Source organism: Equus caballus, chromosome 8 (genome assembly GCF_041296265.1).
Source record: "Equus caballus isolate H_3958 breed thoroughbred chromosome 8, TB-T2T, whole genome shotgun sequence".
NCBI classification, from domain to species: Eukaryota; Metazoa; Chordata; class Mammalia; order Perissodactyla; family Equidae; genus Equus; species Equus caballus.
The window spans coordinates 25,525,760-25,544,470 of NC_091691.1; the positions used below are offsets into that span (position 1 = coordinate 25,525,760).

The 18,711-nt window shown below is 39.3% G+C and overlaps 1 protein-coding gene across 24 annotated transcripts in view; it reads right to left on the reverse strand.

Annotated features, from left to right (window-relative positions):
* Window positions 1–18,711, reverse strand: part of MPHOSPH9 (M-phase phosphoprotein 9) — a 57,657-nt gene that overhangs the window by 12,871 nt on the left and 26,075 nt on the right. For 16 of the 24 annotated variants that reach the window (XR_011420853.1, XR_011420854.1, XR_011420856.1 and 13 more), the window contains 4 exons: window positions 16,661–16,876; window positions 7,308–7,355; window positions 6,356–6,420; window positions 4,859–4,960 (listed from right to left, as the gene is read on the reverse strand). Coding sequence is in view for 20 of the 24 variants with exons in the window: in XM_014727560.3 (XP_014583046.2) it covers window positions 4,859–4,960; window positions 6,356–6,420; window positions 7,308–7,355; window positions 16,661–16,876 (431 nt within the window). In the remaining 4 variants the exon portion in view is untranslated. The remainder of the gene's footprint in view (window positions 1–4,858; window positions 4,961–6,355; window positions 6,421–7,307; window positions 7,356–16,660; window positions 16,877–18,711) is intronic. The other 8 variants (XM_070220376.1, XM_014727561.3, XM_070220382.1 and 5 more) reach the window with 1 other exon arrangement.

Consider the following 18,711-nt stretch of genomic DNA (forward strand, 5'->3'; position numbering starts at 1 on the left):
CTTATTGAGCCATGCGCTTCTAGACCATTACTCTCCCACATTCTTATGAAAACCCTGCTCGTCTGAGGCTCACGTCATCATACATTAGTGGTCGTTTGCCGGACTTCGGAACCTGACTCACTTTCTCCGCACCTGCTCCTCCTCTCACACTGGGCAGCATCAGCGTCCACAAGTATGGCTGTCCTGGACCTCTCTCCAATGATCTGATTCTGTTCCTCCTCAGTTGCCCCCCTCAGAGGACACTCACTGGACTTTGTCATCACCAGAGAACACAGCCCCTGCTCAAGGAACCAGTCCTCCAAAGGTTCTTTCGGCTCCCAAGTCAAGCATTACCACACACAGCACTCTGACCTGCGATCCTCGGCCTCACCATTTTCTACACGTTAACCCCTCCCGGCTTTCCTAGCTCCTCTCTACCTACTCTGGACCACCTATTCCTGATTCACTGCCTTGACTCCCTTCCCTCTCACCTTCCATCACACCTGACTGGCAGCAAAAACCTAACCCTGATGACTATAACGATCTCACTTCTTAGTGTCTACACTCCTACAGTTGAGCTTTGCTGGAAAAAAGTCACCCAATGCAGACTAGGGTATCATTACAGAATCACTATCACCATCTCAAGTGGACACCCGACACTGGCTGACAACACAGCTTTCCTGTACTCAGCGAGCTCCGATTCTCCAATACGACTGTCTTACACCCTCTCTGCCTCCTCAGACCTCTCACCCCAACCCTGACTGTCAGGTGATAACCTCGCATCACAATTCAGAGAAGAAAGAGAAACCATGACACAAGAACTCCTGCCTTCCTCTCTCTGCTCCCTTTCACAACCAAACTTTTTAAGAGTTGTGTCTGGGGCCGACCCCACGGCCAAGTGGTTAAGTTCCTGCGCTCTGCCCCTGGGTTCGCCAGTTCAGATCCTGGGCACAGACCTACACACTGCTCATCAAGCCATGCTGTGGCAGCATCCCACATAGAAGAACTAGAATGACTTAAAAGTACAGGGCCGGCCCGGTGGCACAGCGGTTAAGTTTGCACATTCCACTTAGGTGGGCCGGGGTTCACCGGTTCGGATCTCAGGTGTGGACATGGCACTGCTTGGCAAGCCATGCTGTGGTAGGCGTCCCACGTATAAAGTAGAGGAAGATGGGCATGGATGTTAGCTCAGGGCCAGCCTTCCTCAGCAAAAAGAGGAGGATTGGCAGCAGATGTTAGCTCAGGGCTAATCTTCCTCAAAAAAATAAAATAAAATAAATAAATAAAAGTAGGATATACAACTATGTACCAGGGCTTTGGGGGAGGGGAGCAAGAGGAAGACTGGCAACAGATGTTAGCTCAGGGCCAATCGTCCTTACCAAAGAAAGGTTGCCTTAAAAAAAAAAAAAGTTGCCCCTTCTATCTATTTTCATTTCAACTTCCAGTCACTCCTTTCCTCCTTTTTTCCTCAATTTTTAAATTAAGAAACATTTCAAAAATTGTTAGAAAATTACAAAGAACATTGTAACACACTCACTCATACTTAGTTTTAACAAATGCTAACATCTTGCCATACTTTTTTTAATTTTAAGGCAAAATTACACATGTATTGTTGTTTGTATTTTTTAAATTACATAAAAGGTATAACATAGACATCCATTTAATGCTTTTCCTACTCAACATCATGTTTGAGATTTACTCATGTTAATACATAAAGCTCTATCATTTTAATCATTTATCTACAGTATGAATATATCAGTTATCTATCCTTTCTCTTGTTGGTGGATGTTTAGGTTCGAATATATCACCTTTAACAATGCTGCAAGTGACAGGTGTAAGAATCTAAGGTAAATATCTAAAACTAGAGCTGTGGATTTTGGGGTGTCCACGTCTTTAGTCTTACTGGATACTGACCACTCTCCAGATGAGCTGTACCAACCAGGAGTTTGCAAGTTCCTAGCTCTTCACATCTTTGCAAACTTTACAATGAGTAGACTGTAAGTGTGGCCTGTCTGATGGTGTGAGTGGCCTCCCATTATTGTTTTAATTTGCATTTTTCTGACTACTAGCGAAATGAGCATCTTTTCATTTTTATTAGCCATGTAGGTTTCTTTTTATGTGAACTGCTTGTTTACTGAAGAGGTTTTATTGTTTGTTTATTGAGGAGGTTCTTTTTCTTATTGATTTGTAGGAGTTCTATATATTCTGAATACTAATCCTTGATCGGTTCCTGTTGATTTTAAAATTATAAAATATTTCAACCATGCATAGATATACAGATAATACCCAGGCACCAACCATCCCACTTTATAAAATCTTGATCCTTTGCTACATCCTCTTTAGATTTCCAAAGAGTGGAACACTACGGACACAACTAGAGTCCCCTGAGTTCCTCTCCAATCTCATCCCTCCCAAAAGCAACCGCTGATAGTAATTTGTGTTCAGCATTCTCATGCGTGTTTTTATACTTTCACTACATCTGTATGAATCCATAAGACGTGCAGAAGTTTCACATGCTCAAGTCGATATAAATAGTATCCATCCTATTTCTTCTGCAACTAGTTTTTTGTTGTTGTTCCACATTATGTTCTTAAGAATAAACTACGTTGACGGTCTAGTTCAGGCGTCAGCAAATTTCTTCTGTAAAGAGCCAGATGATAACTATCGTAGGGTTTACACACCAGACAGTCTCTGCCACAACTACTCAGCTTCGCTATTGTAGTGCACAGCAGCTACAGACAGTACGTAAGTGAAAAAGCTTGGTGTGTTCCAGTAAAACTTTATTTATGAACGCTGAAATATGAGCTTCATATAATTTTCACGTATCATGAAATATTACTCTTTGATTTTTTTTCAAACATTTAAAAACATAAAACGATTCTTTGCTCACAGACCTTAAAAGAACAGGTGTACCAGGAGTTGGCCTGGGGCTGTAGTTTGCCAACCCCTGGTCTGGTGTTGGCACTGTCACGCTGTATAGTATAAGCATATCACAGTATATTAATGTTCCAGCTGTTAGACGTTTAGGTTGTTTGCATTCTCTCTTCAATACACTACCAACTGGCTTCCACTTCTATCGCTCCAGCCAAACTGCTCTCTAGGTCACCAATAGCCTCCCGCCTGCAAATCCCACAGACCCTCTCAACCTTCCTCTCACTTCTCTCTCGGCAGCACTCGACCCAGGCAACTGCCATCAGTTTTCCTCCTAGCTTTCTGGCAGCTCTTTCTCAGGTTCCTTTACCAACTCCTTCTCTACCCGACATCAAAACACTGGGGTTCTTCAGAGCTTTGTCCTGGGACCACTGCTCACTAAACACAACCATCCATCCTATGGCTTTAAGCACTATCTAGAAAGACAACACCAACATTTATAACTCCAGCCTAGACCTTATTTCTTGGCTCCAAACGCAAATTTGTAATCGCCTGCTTGATTTCCACTTGGAATTCACATGAATCTCAAACTAAGATATTCAAGATGGAAATTCTGATCTTTACCCGATGGTCTGCTCTTCCCATGTTCAACATGTGGTATTCAGTCGTTTACGACAGAAATGAAGGCGTTAACCCGACACCTCCCTTTCTTACCTTGCCATCCAATTCACAGCCACGTTCTGTGGACTCTACCTGCAGACTCTCTCTCAAATTCTTCTCTTCTGTCCATTTCTACGGCTGACACCCTCTCTCTCCTAGCGCTGCGATAGCCTACCTAGTCTCTCTCCTTCCATTCTTTCCATCTCCATCTCCTCCTCATGGCAGGTACACTTACAAAATAGCAAACAGATGACACAGTTTTACTATATAAAACCATTCAAGGGCTTCCCAACGGACTTAGAGTAAAATCCAAATTCCCAGCTACGGCTCAGAAAGTGATAGATGCCGGGTCGACAATTTCATCTGGGGCTGCTTCACCCCCTTGCTGGCAATATTCAGCCCATACTAGCCTCCTTCAGGTTCTTTGAGCATAAAGTAAACTCTTTCTTACCTCAGCACTTAGTAAGGCCAATTTCTCTGCCAGGGACATCCCTCTCCTTCCCTCCACATGCCCAGCTGGAACAACTCTACAGCTCACCTCTCTGCTTACATGTCACCTCCACAGAAAGGCCTTCCCTGACCCCAACCCTAGCTTCCATTTTGTTCAATCTCAAATGTTCCATTTCACTTACTTACATAATTTTTTATTTAGATAATTCACTATGTTCTACTAAGATTAATTAACAAAGACCTAGGAAAAGTTTCCCACTTGACAATTATTATTTAGAAAGGTTAAAGTTTACAACTTAATCTTTTTTCCGATAAACATCAATATTATGAAGTTATGATCTACTCATTCAACACTCTTTATTTACACCAAAATCATAATAAAAACCAATTCTAATATGGAAAAAACTTATTCTGTAAACATATCAACATAATGCTCTGAAATTATAACAAAGACAATTTTGAAAAACTAAAAAGAAAAAACTACACGACCTAAGGAAGATCCATCTCCATAGGTCTTTCCATTAACACAGGAATAAAATTTGGGAAATTTTAGGGCTAAAAGAACTTTTGAGACGTTCTAGACCAATGTCATTGTTTTTAAAGATGATAAAAGTGGGCTCCAAAAAAATTAAGTGATTTGCATAAGGTCACACAGCTGGGCAGAGTCAAAAAACAAAAATATCCCAAGTCTCCTTACTCCCGATCTGATTCCACTATTCCCTCCTGGCAAATGCCTCTGCCTAAGAGCTTTGATGACATCTAACAATTAGATGTTTTTACACATCTAAGTTCTATGATCATATTTAACCCTTTCTCATGATTTAGACAGATGAGCTTCTCAGTTCAATAAAAGGATACACCTATTTCAAGCTTACAGAGATTAAACGAAACAACTTACTTGGCACGTGACGGTCTCAGGGGAGTTTGAGAATTATGACGAAGACTTAACATGTTTTCATGCTCTACTTGCTTGACCTGAGCTTCAAGTTTTGAAATTGTTCTAATTCAAAAGCAATAAGATAAATTAAGTACATGTCAACAAATTGAAAATATAGCCCAACTATAAATTACTTACTTAACAGACACTTCTAGGAAAGAGGTCACAATAGAGCTGCAAGTCCATAAACCTTTTTCATAGTAAGATGCCACCATTAAACTTCAACAAAATCAGGAAGAATAAATAGGAAGGCAAATACAAAACACTCTACAAAGAAGCATTTCATACACTACAGCTGAAGGAAAAGGGAGCAACAAATGAACTTAACACAGTAAGTTAAAAAAAATTTATAAATTTAACTACAGATCAAAACACACAGGGTACAAATTAAATAAAAACAAAATAAATTCAAGTATTCAAAGAAACTGCAATTCTAACATGTTTAATTCTAATATGTATGGATTCATGCATACGAAATATGTACAGGTAACACTCTCACAAAAGAGGAAGCAGGCTTACACCCAACAGCAGAGCTATTAAAATAACTTCCCATCCCGGACAACTCAGCCTACAGGCAGCTCATCTAATTTGTGCCGTGTTGAGAATAATAGCCTATTTTCAAGTTTACCAACAGAAAACAAGTACTCTGGCCAATTAATTGTTCAGAGCATATCTTGACATTCTTTCTGTTCTTTTAAATTTGTATATGTCTTCGTCTCATCTTTCAGACTCAAACTTTTACCTACTCTGTTGCAAGGAAGGTTTGAGAACCGCAGCTCTAACAGGGCTGATGCTTTCTACCAACCTGATAAAGAAGCTGTTTCTGGAACTGAATGCATCACTGAAAAGACCTGAGCAGAGAAGAAAGCTGGACAGCATTTCTGTCCCGCCCCATGGAAAGTCCTTAGGAGAGCAGTAAAATCCCTAAATAAGGGACATTTATCTCCTAAAATAAAAAGATGCTCTAAAGTCAATTAGAAATATCTAATAATGTGCCACAGGGACCATTCATGACTGTTCCTACCTAATTAAGTAAACCAAATCATGAATATAGTCCCCAAACCAGGTCTTAAAGAAGGCAGATGACCACAAAATTGGTGTAAATGTTATTTTCTTTTTGGAGCACAAAACTAATTCAGTGAACTAGACTGCCTCTTAAAATTATTTTCAATGGTTTAATATCATTTAGATTTTACCAATGCTGAGAAAATACATAATGTCTGGGGAAATGTACCTTTTAGGCACAACCACCAATATATTGTAATCATTTAAAAGTCTTCTTTGGCTAAAATCAAACATATCTCCAGGTCAGGGGAAGATTAGGATTAAACCTAACTTCAAGGTACTTAAAAATCCTCAAGAAAAGCTTTCTTTTCATCACTTTCAATAAAGACACACGTTTAAGTGCTAAAAGAACGATTAGAGGTGTTTTTTTATTAGTAAGACAATATATTTTACCTTTTCAAATCAGAAATCTGAGTATGAGCATCAAGCAATTTGTTCTCAGTTGTATTTAATGTATCCTACAAAAATAAAGGAAAAAATTCAGATAACTGAAGTATTCAAACGTATTCCTTTTATTTTAAAACGCATAACACAGTATTAACCTAAGACTATACCAGAGAGCTACAAAGAAAATTAGGCAGACACTTGGGAAGTATGGCATCAACCACACAGCCAATACCCATAATTCAAGGGAAAAAATGAGAGCAAAACACCGGTTTATACAACAGCCGTGTGCAGGTCCCCTGGTAACAGGCATAGCCTCTTACACTTTGCTTGGTTAGAAACAATCTAGGGTTAAAATGGACACATTTTAACCACAAACGACTAAAACCTCAGTAAATGGCAAAACAAGTATCTGTGATGATGAGATTTCAGACATAAAGACTGGCTCCTGACCCCCCAGAATCTTGGCTGCCTAGCTGTGCAGGCCTCTTCACTGACCTCGGATAATCGCAACCCTGCGTTTCACACAACAGAAATACGACCGCACTTACAGCATTATTGTAGGGTTTCAATGAGTACATATAGGTAGTTCCCAAACAGAGTTTTAATTAAGAATTCAAACATAATCCATAAACTCAACCCCATGAAAAGCTAATGCTGTGAAAAACAAAGCTTTCTATTTAAACAGTATTAATTATTTGCATCTATATGGTATCTTATACTCTTCTAAAAGTTTCATCTCAAAAGCAAGAGACATTCAATAAGTATTTGTTAAATTAATGAATCCAACAAACTTGTGAGTTAAACATGTGACAACAAGAGTAATGACTCAAAGAGCATGAGCGAGTGCTCTGGGTCAAACAGCTAGATGGGGACGGAGGAGGGAGACGGGTCAGATCTGATTTCCAGTCTAAGGCTTTTGCCCCTACATGAAGGTCAGAAGATGAACAATCAACATTACCTTCACTCTTTCGTGTTCTTTTCCAAGGGACTCATACTCTCCTAAAAGCTACAAGGATAAACAAAGAATTGCACCACAAAATTAAACATTATAACAGCAACTCAGGGATAGTCTACAAAATAACTGCCCATATCTTCAAAAATGCCAATGTCATGAGAGAAAAAGGTTAACATACAGTGCCAGATCAAAGGAGACTAAAGAGATGAGAGAAGTGACTACAGGCATGACCCTGGGTGGGGTCCCGGACAGGAAAACAGTCCCGTGACAGCACAATTTGGATATGGACCACATTACGATTGGATTTCTTTATTTTGACAACTGCTCTGTGGCCACGTTTGAGAAGGCCCTTGTTCTTAGGAAACACATCCCCAAAGTGCAGGGGGGAAGGGGCACGATGTCTCCAATGGTTCAAGAGAAGAAAAAAAATATATATATATTCATGTGTAAACATATAGATATGGCGGGATGATAAATACGACAAAATGCTAACAACTGTGATCCTAGGCAAAAGGAATATGACAGTTCTTGCAAGTTTTCTGTAAGTTTGAATTTATTTCAAAATAAAAAGTAAAACAAAAATAATGTAGTGTCAATACCCTTAAGTGAGCAGTTTTTTAAAAGATTTAAACTTATTTGCACTGTTCTCTTTTGAATTGCCGTGTACTACTTTTTGCTAAGCTAGTTCCAGAGTAAAGGTACAAGCTAAGTCTAATATAATCAGGTAATTTATTTAAAAATATGTACATGAGACTTCCGGTTAAAGAGGACAGATTCTTCACAGAATTCTCTCTGTGCCCTGAGAGCCCACTAAAGTAACAATGAAGCAATTAAAGAGAAAACCAAAGTGGGAACAGCAACAGGGAGAGATTGCAATGAAGACTAGCTGGGCAGGGGAGGCTACACCCTCCAGGGCCTGAATAAAGGATGCCCAGGGCAAGAAGGCTGATCTCTTCACACCCTGGAGAGGCTCAGACTTGCATCGCAGGTTCCGAAGTGGAGACGGCTGAAGCACAGGGCTGCCCACCAGGCAGAAAGTCCTTAAGCAGAGCGGTGGGAGCCCAGGCCTTCCCCGACCCCACGCAGCAGTGGACAGTCCAGCCAGGCAACAGACACCGGAGACATGAATGGGAGAAAAACACAACTTTGGAAACCCAAGTAACAGAGGCGGGGAGGCAAAGGGATAAAGAGAAAATGACTGAGGACAAGTTTTCAAAAATACCAACCTCATTCTCCCTCCCTCACTGCCCCAGAGCCTGGTTGATGGGTCCCAGACCAGACACTGGAAAACTGAACAACCTCAGGAAAAAGACCTCCACATATTCACATCTGGAGGTTCCTAGGCAAATGGCTGGTGCATACTCTACAGTTGCCCATAAATGAAGGCTACCAGGAAACAAGTCCCATCTGTGCAGAGACTCCAAATAGCTTTTTGCCACCCCACTCTCAAATGAGAGCCTATAAAAGCAGCAACATTGAAAAAAACGTTCACTATGAAATACACTTCAAGTCAAAATGAAAGGTTAACTTAGAAGAAATAATGAATCCAAACTAAAGAAAGGATTGAAAGAAGCTGTTATTAATATCTTCAGAGAAATAACATTATATGCATAAAACAAGAACAGAAAGCTATGCAGGGACTGGTCTCATGGCATGGTTCAGTGCACTCCACTTCAGCGGCCTGGGTTCACAGGTTTGGATTCCAGGAACAGACCTACACCATTCATCAGCCAAACTGTGGCGGCGTCCCACATACAAAAAAAGAGGAAGATTGGCACAGATGTTAGCTCATGGGGAATCTTCCTGAGCAAAACGAAAAAAAAAGCTATGAAAAACTAAATCAGAGAACAAGAAAAAGCTCTTAGAAGCTTAGAGAGAGGACATAAATTTGATACTGAGACCAGAAAATAAAGAATAAAGAGGCGATGATGCAAACTAAAGCATGAAAAAGTCTTAGAGAATCAACCCATGTAATGCTACATCTACTGGTAAAAGTTCCAGAAAGAGAGAACAGAGAAAAGAGAAGTAGGAAATTAATTGAGAAATTAGCAAGTTTTACAGAACTGAAAGACATTAATTTCGAGACTGGAAGAACCTGCGTCCCAAATGATGAACAAAAAAGAGCCAGTCCATCAAGGCACACTGTCACAGAATTCAGAGCACTGAGGACAAAAAGGAGGTGTTGACAGACTTCCAGGAGGAGCTCTGAACTCATTCAAAAGGAATGAGAAACACAACTACTAAATGCAATGTCTGATCCTTGGCTGGCTTCCAGACCAAAAAGCACAAACCTAAACACCTATAAAGGACATTATTTAGATAAGTGGGGAAATTTGAATACAGACTGCATACTAGATACTAGTATTATATCAATGTTAAATTCCCAAGTATGATAATTGGGCTGAGATGATGCAAGAGAAGGTAGTGTCCTTGTTCTTGGGAGCTACCTGTGGAAGAATTTAGGGATATAACCTCACAATGCCTGCAATTTACTCCCAAAGAGTTCGGCAAGAGGAAACTGTTTGTACACCACAAAGACAAAAAGCGAACGTGTAAAACTCACGCTTGGGGAATCTAGGTAAGGAATAGACACAAGTTGTCACTGCACCATTCTTACGCTTCTTCTGCAGCCTTCAAGCTTTTAAAACAAAAAGATGGAGGAAAAACAAAAGCCATGGGACGGGGGTGGGGGCAGAAGGAAGAGAAGTGATCCTCAGGTATCTCACGGGCAACAGAAAACAACAGGACAAAGTCTTCAAAATTCTGATGGAAAGAAAACAGAGAGCCAGAATTCTATACTCAGCCCAGTGACATGCAAAGGAACTAAATCTTCATCCACAATAATTATGGACAGGTTAAAAATTCAAGAAACAATATAAGCACCTTATTTAGAAATACAGAGATAAATACTAGAATATGGTGCCTAAGAGGAAAAAGCTAACATAGGATGTAAAAAAAAAAAAAAGTATAATACTGGGGCCAGCCCTGCGGCCTAGTGGTTAAGTTCGGCATGCTCCACTTTGGCGGCTCTGGTTCGGTTCCTGGGAGCAGACCTACACCACTCTTTGGCTGCTGTGCTGTGGCAGCAAGCTACGTACAAAACAGAGAAAGAGTGGCACAGATGTTAGCTTAGGGTGAACCTTCCTCAAGCAAAAAAAAAAAAGAGGAAGATTGGCACCTATGTTAGCTCAGGGCAAATCTTCCTCAGCAAAAAAAAAAGTGTACTACTTTGGTGAGAGACTTCTTTTTTAAAGATTTAAAGCAACAGAGATATAAACCATGTTCACATTTATGTATGGCAAGATTCAATATTATAAGTCTCAGTTGTCCTGAATTCCATCTATAAATTCAGTACAATTCCAACCAAAAGCAGAGTTTTTCATGAAATGCGTTACGCTGATGGTAATATTTATATGAAATAAAATAGGGGCTGGCCCAGTGCTGCAGCAGTTAAGTTCACACATGCCACTTCAGCAGTCCCGAGTCTCATGTCAATTTAATTCCTAGACCAGCTAGAGGGACCTAGAGGGCAGAGGGACAGTTCTTCCTCCCCCACAGTGTGGTTTCAACTCAGGGACAAATAAACAGATCAGCAGAGCAGACCAGAGAGCGCCAAAACACACTCATACAGGAAAGAAACGTAATATACAACAGAGGTGGCATTAAAGGTCAGTAAGGAAAGGATAATCTATTTAAAAAGGGTCCTTCAACAACCGTTAATCATTTGGAAAAAAAATCAAGTTCAATTCCTCAAGTTCAATACCATAGATGAGAGAGAATTTGGGGCAGATTAAAGGCCTAAATATATAAAGCAAAGCTTTACAATTTTAGAAGGCAATATACAGGAAAATAGTTTTCTGATCTTTGGGTAGAAAAAGATTTTGTAAATAAGACATAAAGGAGGCCCAAACCATAAATTAAAAGACTGTATTTTGGACACTGAAATACAAAACCTGTACCCCATAACAGACACTACAGATAGTGAAAAGCCAGCCACAAGCCAGGAGAAGAAAACTGCAATTCACACAGCCATTCCACATGGATCAAACCGAAAGAGGTCTGACAATAGCAAGCACTGGGAACAATCTAGAAAAATAAGAATTCTCATACATCGCTGGTAAGAAAGTAACTGGTGCAGCCACTTCAGCGAGCAAGTGAGCAGCATTCTGAGGAAGACGGCCGTGCCCACAGTCTACGTGCCAGTTGTGCCCTCACACGCGCACAGTCTCACGGCAGAGTATGTCCCCAAAACGGCCACAGCAATACTTCAGCTCACACAGGCTCTTCCAGAATCTTGCTGCGCCCTGTTAAGAGGTGGTATCTACTTCCTCTTCCCTTGAACCTGGGCAGGAATTTGGGGCCATTTAAGAAACAGAATGTGACAGAAGCGATGCTGTATGACTTCCAGGGCTAGGTCATAAAAGGCAACGTGGCTATCATGAGCCGGCCGGATGGCACAGTGGTTAAGTGCGCACATTCTGTTTCGGCAGCCCAGGGTTCGCCAGTTCGGATCCTGGCTGCGGACATGGCACCGCTTGGCAAAGCCATGCTGTGGTAGGCGTCCCACATATAAAGTAGAGGAAGATGGGCACGGATGTTAGCTCAGGGCCAGTCTTCCTCAGCAAAAAGAGGAGGATTGGCAGTGGATGTTAGCTCAGGGCTAATCTTCCTCAAAAAAAAAAGGCAACGTGGCTATCAGGACACTCTTTCAGGATACTTGTCCTTGGTACTCAGCCATCACATTGCACAGAGGCCCACATCAGCCCACAAGGAGAAGACTGGCAGCCTTAGTCTACAGGCATCATCAACAACCAGCTCCCAGCCTTTGAGTTTCCAGCTGAGGTCCTAGATATGGCAGAGCAGACAAGCTGCCCCTGCTGCTGTGCCCGGGCCAGAGTCCTGGAGCCCTGAGTCCATGAGGAGAATATGTCCAGTTTGGGGTTGTTTTATAGCTCTGGTAACAGGAACAATACCCTAGAGGTACTTGTAAATGTTCACGAGGAGAAATGTATAGGAATGTTCATGGTAGAACTGCTCATAACAGCAATAAAGAGAAACTGGCAATAAGAAAATGGATAAATAAACTGTGGAAGTTTCACACAACGGAATACTACACAGGGATGAAAACAAATGAACTAGTGCTACAGGTATCTGCTTGGATAAATCTTACAAATAAAAAAAGATTGCAAAATAGTAAACACAGTATGATAACATTTATAAAGTTTTAAGATATGCCAAACAAACCACACTGATTAAGCAGACACACACATGTAATAATACTAAGACATGGGAATGGCATTCACACTATGCAGATCAGTTACTCCTACAAAGGCAGAGGTGATCAGAAAAGGGCACAGAGGAACTTCAATGTATCTGTAGTATTTTAATTCTTAGGATGGGTGGTGGAGTCCATGTGTACTTCTTGTGTTATTCTTCATACCAGAAATATTTCAAATATAAATGTTTAAATAAAAATGAATAAAAGCTACATGTATCAACATGGTAAAACCCAGAAACAATGTTGAGAGAAACAAACAGGCTGCAGCAGGAATATATGCAGTGCAATACAATTCATATATAGTTTAAGAACATACAAAACACTACTATACATATTTCACAGACACATGCATATGTAGTAAAAGTAAAAAGCAATGCACGGGGGTAACTAAGAGCACATTTAGCGTAGACAGCACCTCTAGGGTGTGGAAGAAAGGAAAAGAAGAGAGTGTTTCAACTCTATCTACAGATGGCTAGTATATGGCTATTCAATGTATTACTCTCTAGTCCTCTCCGTATGCTTGAAATATTTGACATGATGAATGCAAAGAAAGTGAGTGTTACCACTGGCAACATTAATATAATTTCAGGTGAAAACAGCATTCTAGCTATTCTCTGCTGCTCCACTGCTACTCGAATACAATTGTGGTGGGTTTTTGAATAAACAAAAACGACGACATTCCAGTAGCAATGAATATACCTAGATCTCGGTTTCTAAATACCATTTTCCACTTGAAGGAAAAATGAACCGATTTAGGGCTGGGGCTGGAAAAGTTCAAGATGAGCCTGGAACATCTTGCTGTGCCAAGAAGTTTTGACTGGCTCAAAGAATGATAGGCAGGTCGAAAGGACACAGAAGCCAGCTTGACACGTATCCCTTTGGGCAAAACCAGAACAATGCAAGCATCCAAATAATAACCATAGTAAAAAAGAACTATAACTCACTGAATAAAATAAGAATCCATGAGCCCACACTGATATGAATAAAGAAAGCAGAAAGGAGAGTGCCTTCTTTCAGTAAAACGTAGAAGGAACAACAGAATTGGAAAAAGCACCATTTGGCAACCATCACAGTAATTACTTGTTTCAGGCAAGATTCCTCAGTGGATGCTAAAGCTAGTGGGTAAAAGTTTACTGAGAAAAAGGTGATTTACAGAGTCTTAAATTATCCTCTCATAAGTTACTCATTAATTAAAAGGCAGGGGCCATAACCTTCCAGTGGAGACACCTGGGAATCACCACCTTGCCCAAGTGATGGAAGTTAATACCACCAAGTCAACATGTGCCTCCTAATCAGGTGTGCTAAGAAGGGCTCAGCTCACTTCTGGGGAATTCCTGTGCATTCTAACAACTGGAATCTAACTGTGAAGAAACACAAACCCAAAATGAGGAACAGTGCTGTCCAGCACAACTTTCTACAAGGATGGGAGAAATCTCTATCGGCACTGCCCTAAAAACAGTAGCCACTAGCCACACGTGACTACTGGGCACTTGAAATGCGGTGAGTACAACTGAGGAACTGAATTTTAAATTTTATTTAATTGTAGTTAATGTAAATTGAAAAAGTCACATGTGGCTAGTGGCTACCATATTAAAAGCACAGTTCTATAAGGTAATTATTCTATCATCTTCAAAGAGTTTTAAGGTTATAAAAGACAAAGAAAAAGAAAAACTGAGAACTATTCCAGATTAAAGGACATTAAAAAGATGTGACAACTCAATGCAACATATAGTCCTGGATTGGGTCCTGGACAAGGGGAAAACAAAGTCTTTTCTTTTGGTATAAAGAACATTAGTAGTATAATTTGCAAAAGTTATATAAATTAAATAAGACTACTATATTTATGTTAACTTCCTAATTTTGATCTGGTTATATGAAAGACTGCCTTTGAAGTAGTTAAAGGTTCATTAGATAAAGCACATATTGTAAAATGTTGACATTCAGAAACTAAGTGAGGGATATATATAAATTCTTTATACAATTTTACTACTTTCTGTAAGTCTGATATTATGTGAAAGTAAAAAATACAAGAAGTTTTAAAAACCAGGAGTTCATGTATTCACATGCACTAAAATGAGACCATTAATACATATGAATAAGAACAGTAATAAAGCCATGTAAAGTTCTAATTAAATACGGCATAATGAACAGAGTGTTTATATCCACTCCCTCCTGAAACTTTACTATAATAACTGTGAAGGAATAAAAAACATATAGTGCTTGTTGAAATGATATGCTAAAAATGGTACTGTACTTCTGTGATTTTCCTAATAACCCAAAGCCCCAGTCTAGTCGTGAGAAAAACAACAGAAAAATTCCAAGGGACATCCTACAAAATATCTGATGAGCACCCCTCAAAACTGTCAAGGTCATCAAAAAGAAGTCTGAGAAACTGTCCCAGCCCAGAGGAGCCTAGGGAGACAGGACAACTAAACGTAGAAAGTCCTGGAACAGAAAAAAGAACATGAGGGAAAAATGAAGGAAATCTGAATAAACTATGGAGTTTAACTAATAATAACGTATCAATATTGGTCCATTAATTGTGTCAAATATACCATACTAATATAAGATGTTAATAAGAGGGGAAACAGTGCAGGGTATGTGGGAACATTACTATCGTCTCAATTTTTCTGTAAATCTAAAACTGTTGTAAAAAAAAAGTATTTTTTAAAAAGTAAAGTATGACTGCATACTACGGAAGTTTCCAGGTAGGGAAAGTCTCCAAAGTTGTCTCCCAGGCATTCTTTTTCTCAGGAGATGTACTCTAGCAAAACAAAGAGTTAAATCGAAAAAGAAGACAATAGATCCAAAACAGGAAAGAAGCAAGGACAGTTTCCAGGATGACAGCGAAGGAGAGTCCTAGATCATCTGTGTGTCAGACCTCAAGGGTATTGGGGTGGGGGCTGGGGACAGTGAGTGCTAGGCATATAGAAAAGTAAGCAGATAAAAAAGCAAGGCAATTGTGAATTCTAGGAAAAATAAAAGTCATAAGAGAAAGGAAATCACTGTACAGTAATCACTGTATACCACAGCTTAGCTCTAAACAATATTTACAGACAATATACTGAATATTGATTGAACTATAAATGATAATATATCATATTTCAAATGTAAGACACCACGGACTAGAAATCATACCATTATTTTATGTTATTTTCTAGAGAAAAAAATGTTGCCCATTAAAATATGACACTATGGTGTAAAGATGCATTCCAACTTCAGAGTTGTTAAAAGGTAAAAGAATAAGCTTCTTAGAATCAATTTAATCTATTAATCACATCGGAAGGAGAGGGAGAAATCTTTGTATCGGGAACAAATGCAGAAAGAAAGCTAAACTGTGATCTTGCACAGAAGGAAGTTAATAGATAATGTCTGATATTGAAAAGAGGGGGAAAAAAGGAAAGAGCAACATAAATTTGCTATTTAGAAATATGAAGGAAAATGCTAGAAGGAATAGGTAAAGAGCTGAAAGTAACGGCCTCTATGATATTGGACTCCAAGGTAGGGAGAGGTGGCAAAGATTGCTGTTTTTCATTTGAGATTTGACTATTTAAACCATTTACATGTATTACTTTCATGTAAATAAATTCTAAAAACCAAAGCAACAAGAATCAAATCTAAAGCTATAAGGAAGTAAATTTCAACACCTGAAATACTGTGATTTTTTTATATACCATGACAGAGGATATTAAGAAAACCTGAAACCTAATCCAGTTTCAATGTTATATGAATCCAAATTTTAAGTGAAATTAAATCAAAGTGAAAAAAGTTCAATCAAACCTGTTCTAAATCCGGTTCATTTTACCCTGCCAGACACAGATGTTAATCTGAGATAGCTCAAAAGTTGACCTGCGGGAGACAGACAGGCGTGGGAGCGACAGCAGTTCTGAAAGCTCTGACTTCCTGCTTCAAGATAAGACCCAACTGACTCCATCAGAAGGGTACATATTTGCAGCTACAGCAAAGGTATGTAACACAGAAATAAATATGGAAAAAGTCAGCACAGCTTGGAAGAGTACAATATCTAAAATCACTTTTAGCCAATCAAGTCATTAAGTTATCATTAAATGTCACTTACATCTTGAAACATTTTGTTTTCTCGTTTCAGTCTAGCTTCTTTATCATCTGAGAGTTTGTAAGCATTCTCAAAGGCTTCTTCTAAATCCTGCAGTCTAGATTTTAGTCGCATGATGGTATTATCTTTTTCTTTATTACTTGTTCTCATTTCCTCAATTCGTTCCTGCAAAATTTTGGAGGCACTGCTGGCTGTATTGAAGCGTTCTCTGAACTCATTCTACAAAACAAAGACAAGGATAATAAATTGTTTCTAATAAAAAGAAATAGAAGTCTCAAAAGCAACTAATAAACTGTGGGTATTAAAATATAAAGAAAAGTAATAAAACAAAACTTACAAATGGAAATCAACACATTTAAACATTTTGTTAACCCTGGGATGGAGACTAGAAAGGATTGCTTTACTAGAATGTTAGCTCCATGAGATTATCATCAAGTAGAGACAGAAATCATTGTCTGAGGCATTATGATTCTAGGACTCATCTGTAGATCACTATAATGAGGAAAAAATAACCATGGCTATTAGGGAAACGGTTCTGAAAGTATAGCTGGAATTTGTCACTGCACATTAATATTTATGGGGAAAAAAGCATTTCTTACCCTATTCTCTCACTTACTATGAAAATAAAAAATTCAAAATGCATCTGATATATTAATATTCACTTAACAATCATTTCTTGAATATCCACTAGGTGCCTGGCACTACGGTGCTAGAAATATAAGATTAACAAGAAAGATAAGTCCCTAACTTCATAAAGTTTATAGTTTAGGAGGAGACAAAGATTAAAAAGACATCAAAGACAAAAACACAGTGTATAGAACATAACTGGCATTGTGCACCAAAACACTGTTTCCAAGGTTACATGCAGAAGAACAAACTTGGTCATCACATGAAAAAAAAATTTATTTAAGATTAAAAGTTTATGCATTCCTAGTTATATATCCAAGAAAACTGAAAACATATCCACACAAAATCTTGTATACAAATGTTCATAGCACTATTATTCCTAAGAGGCAAAGAGTAAAACCAACCCAAACATTCACCACCTGACGCACAGATAAACAAAACGTGGTCTAGCCATACAGTAAGATATGACTTGGCCACAAAAAGAATTATGTACTGATACAAGCTACAACATAGATAAACCTTGAAAACATTATGCTAAGTGAAACAGTCACATATTGCTTGATTCCATTTAGATCAAATGTCCAGAAGAGGCAAATCTATAGAAACAGAAAGTAGAATAGGTTGCCAGTGGCTGGGGAGAAGGGGTTGGTTGGGGGTGACGGCTAAGGGGTTCAGAGTTTCTTTTTGAGAAAAATGTTCTAAAATTTATCGTGGCGATGGTTGCACAAGTCTGTGAATACAGTAAAAAACAGTGAATTGTACACTTTAAAAGGGTGAGTTTTGGGCCAGCCCAGTGGTGCAGCAGTTAAGTGCGCACATTCCGCTTCAATGGCCAGGGGTTCGGGGGTTCGCCGGTTCGATCCCAGGTGCAGACATGGCACCGCTTGGCACGCCATACTGTGGTAGGCATCCCACATATAAAGTAGAAGATGGGCACAGACGTTAGCTCAGGGCCAGTCTTCCTCAGCAAAAAGAGGATGATCAGCAGCAGTTAGCTCAGGGCTAATCTTCCTCAAAAAAATAAAAATTTAAAAAATTTAAAAAAATAAAAGGGTGAGGGGGCTGGCCCCGTGGCCGAGTGGTTAAGTCTGTGCGCTCCGCTGCAGGCGGCCCAGTGTTTCGTTGGTTCGAATCCTGGGCACGGACATGGCACTGCTCATCAAACCACGCTGAGGCAGCGTCCCACATGCTACAACTAGAAGGACCCACAACAAAGAATATACAACTATGTACTGGGGGGCTTTGGGGAGAAAAAGGAAAAAAATAAAATCTTTAAAAAAAAAATAAATAAATAAATAAAAGGGTGAGTTTTATGATATGCAAATTTTAAAGGGTAAAAGTTTATAGTGTCATATGAAGCCAAGAGCAATCAAAATATAAATGTACTTAAGACATTCTAAAGGAGACAACAAAAAACATAACCAATG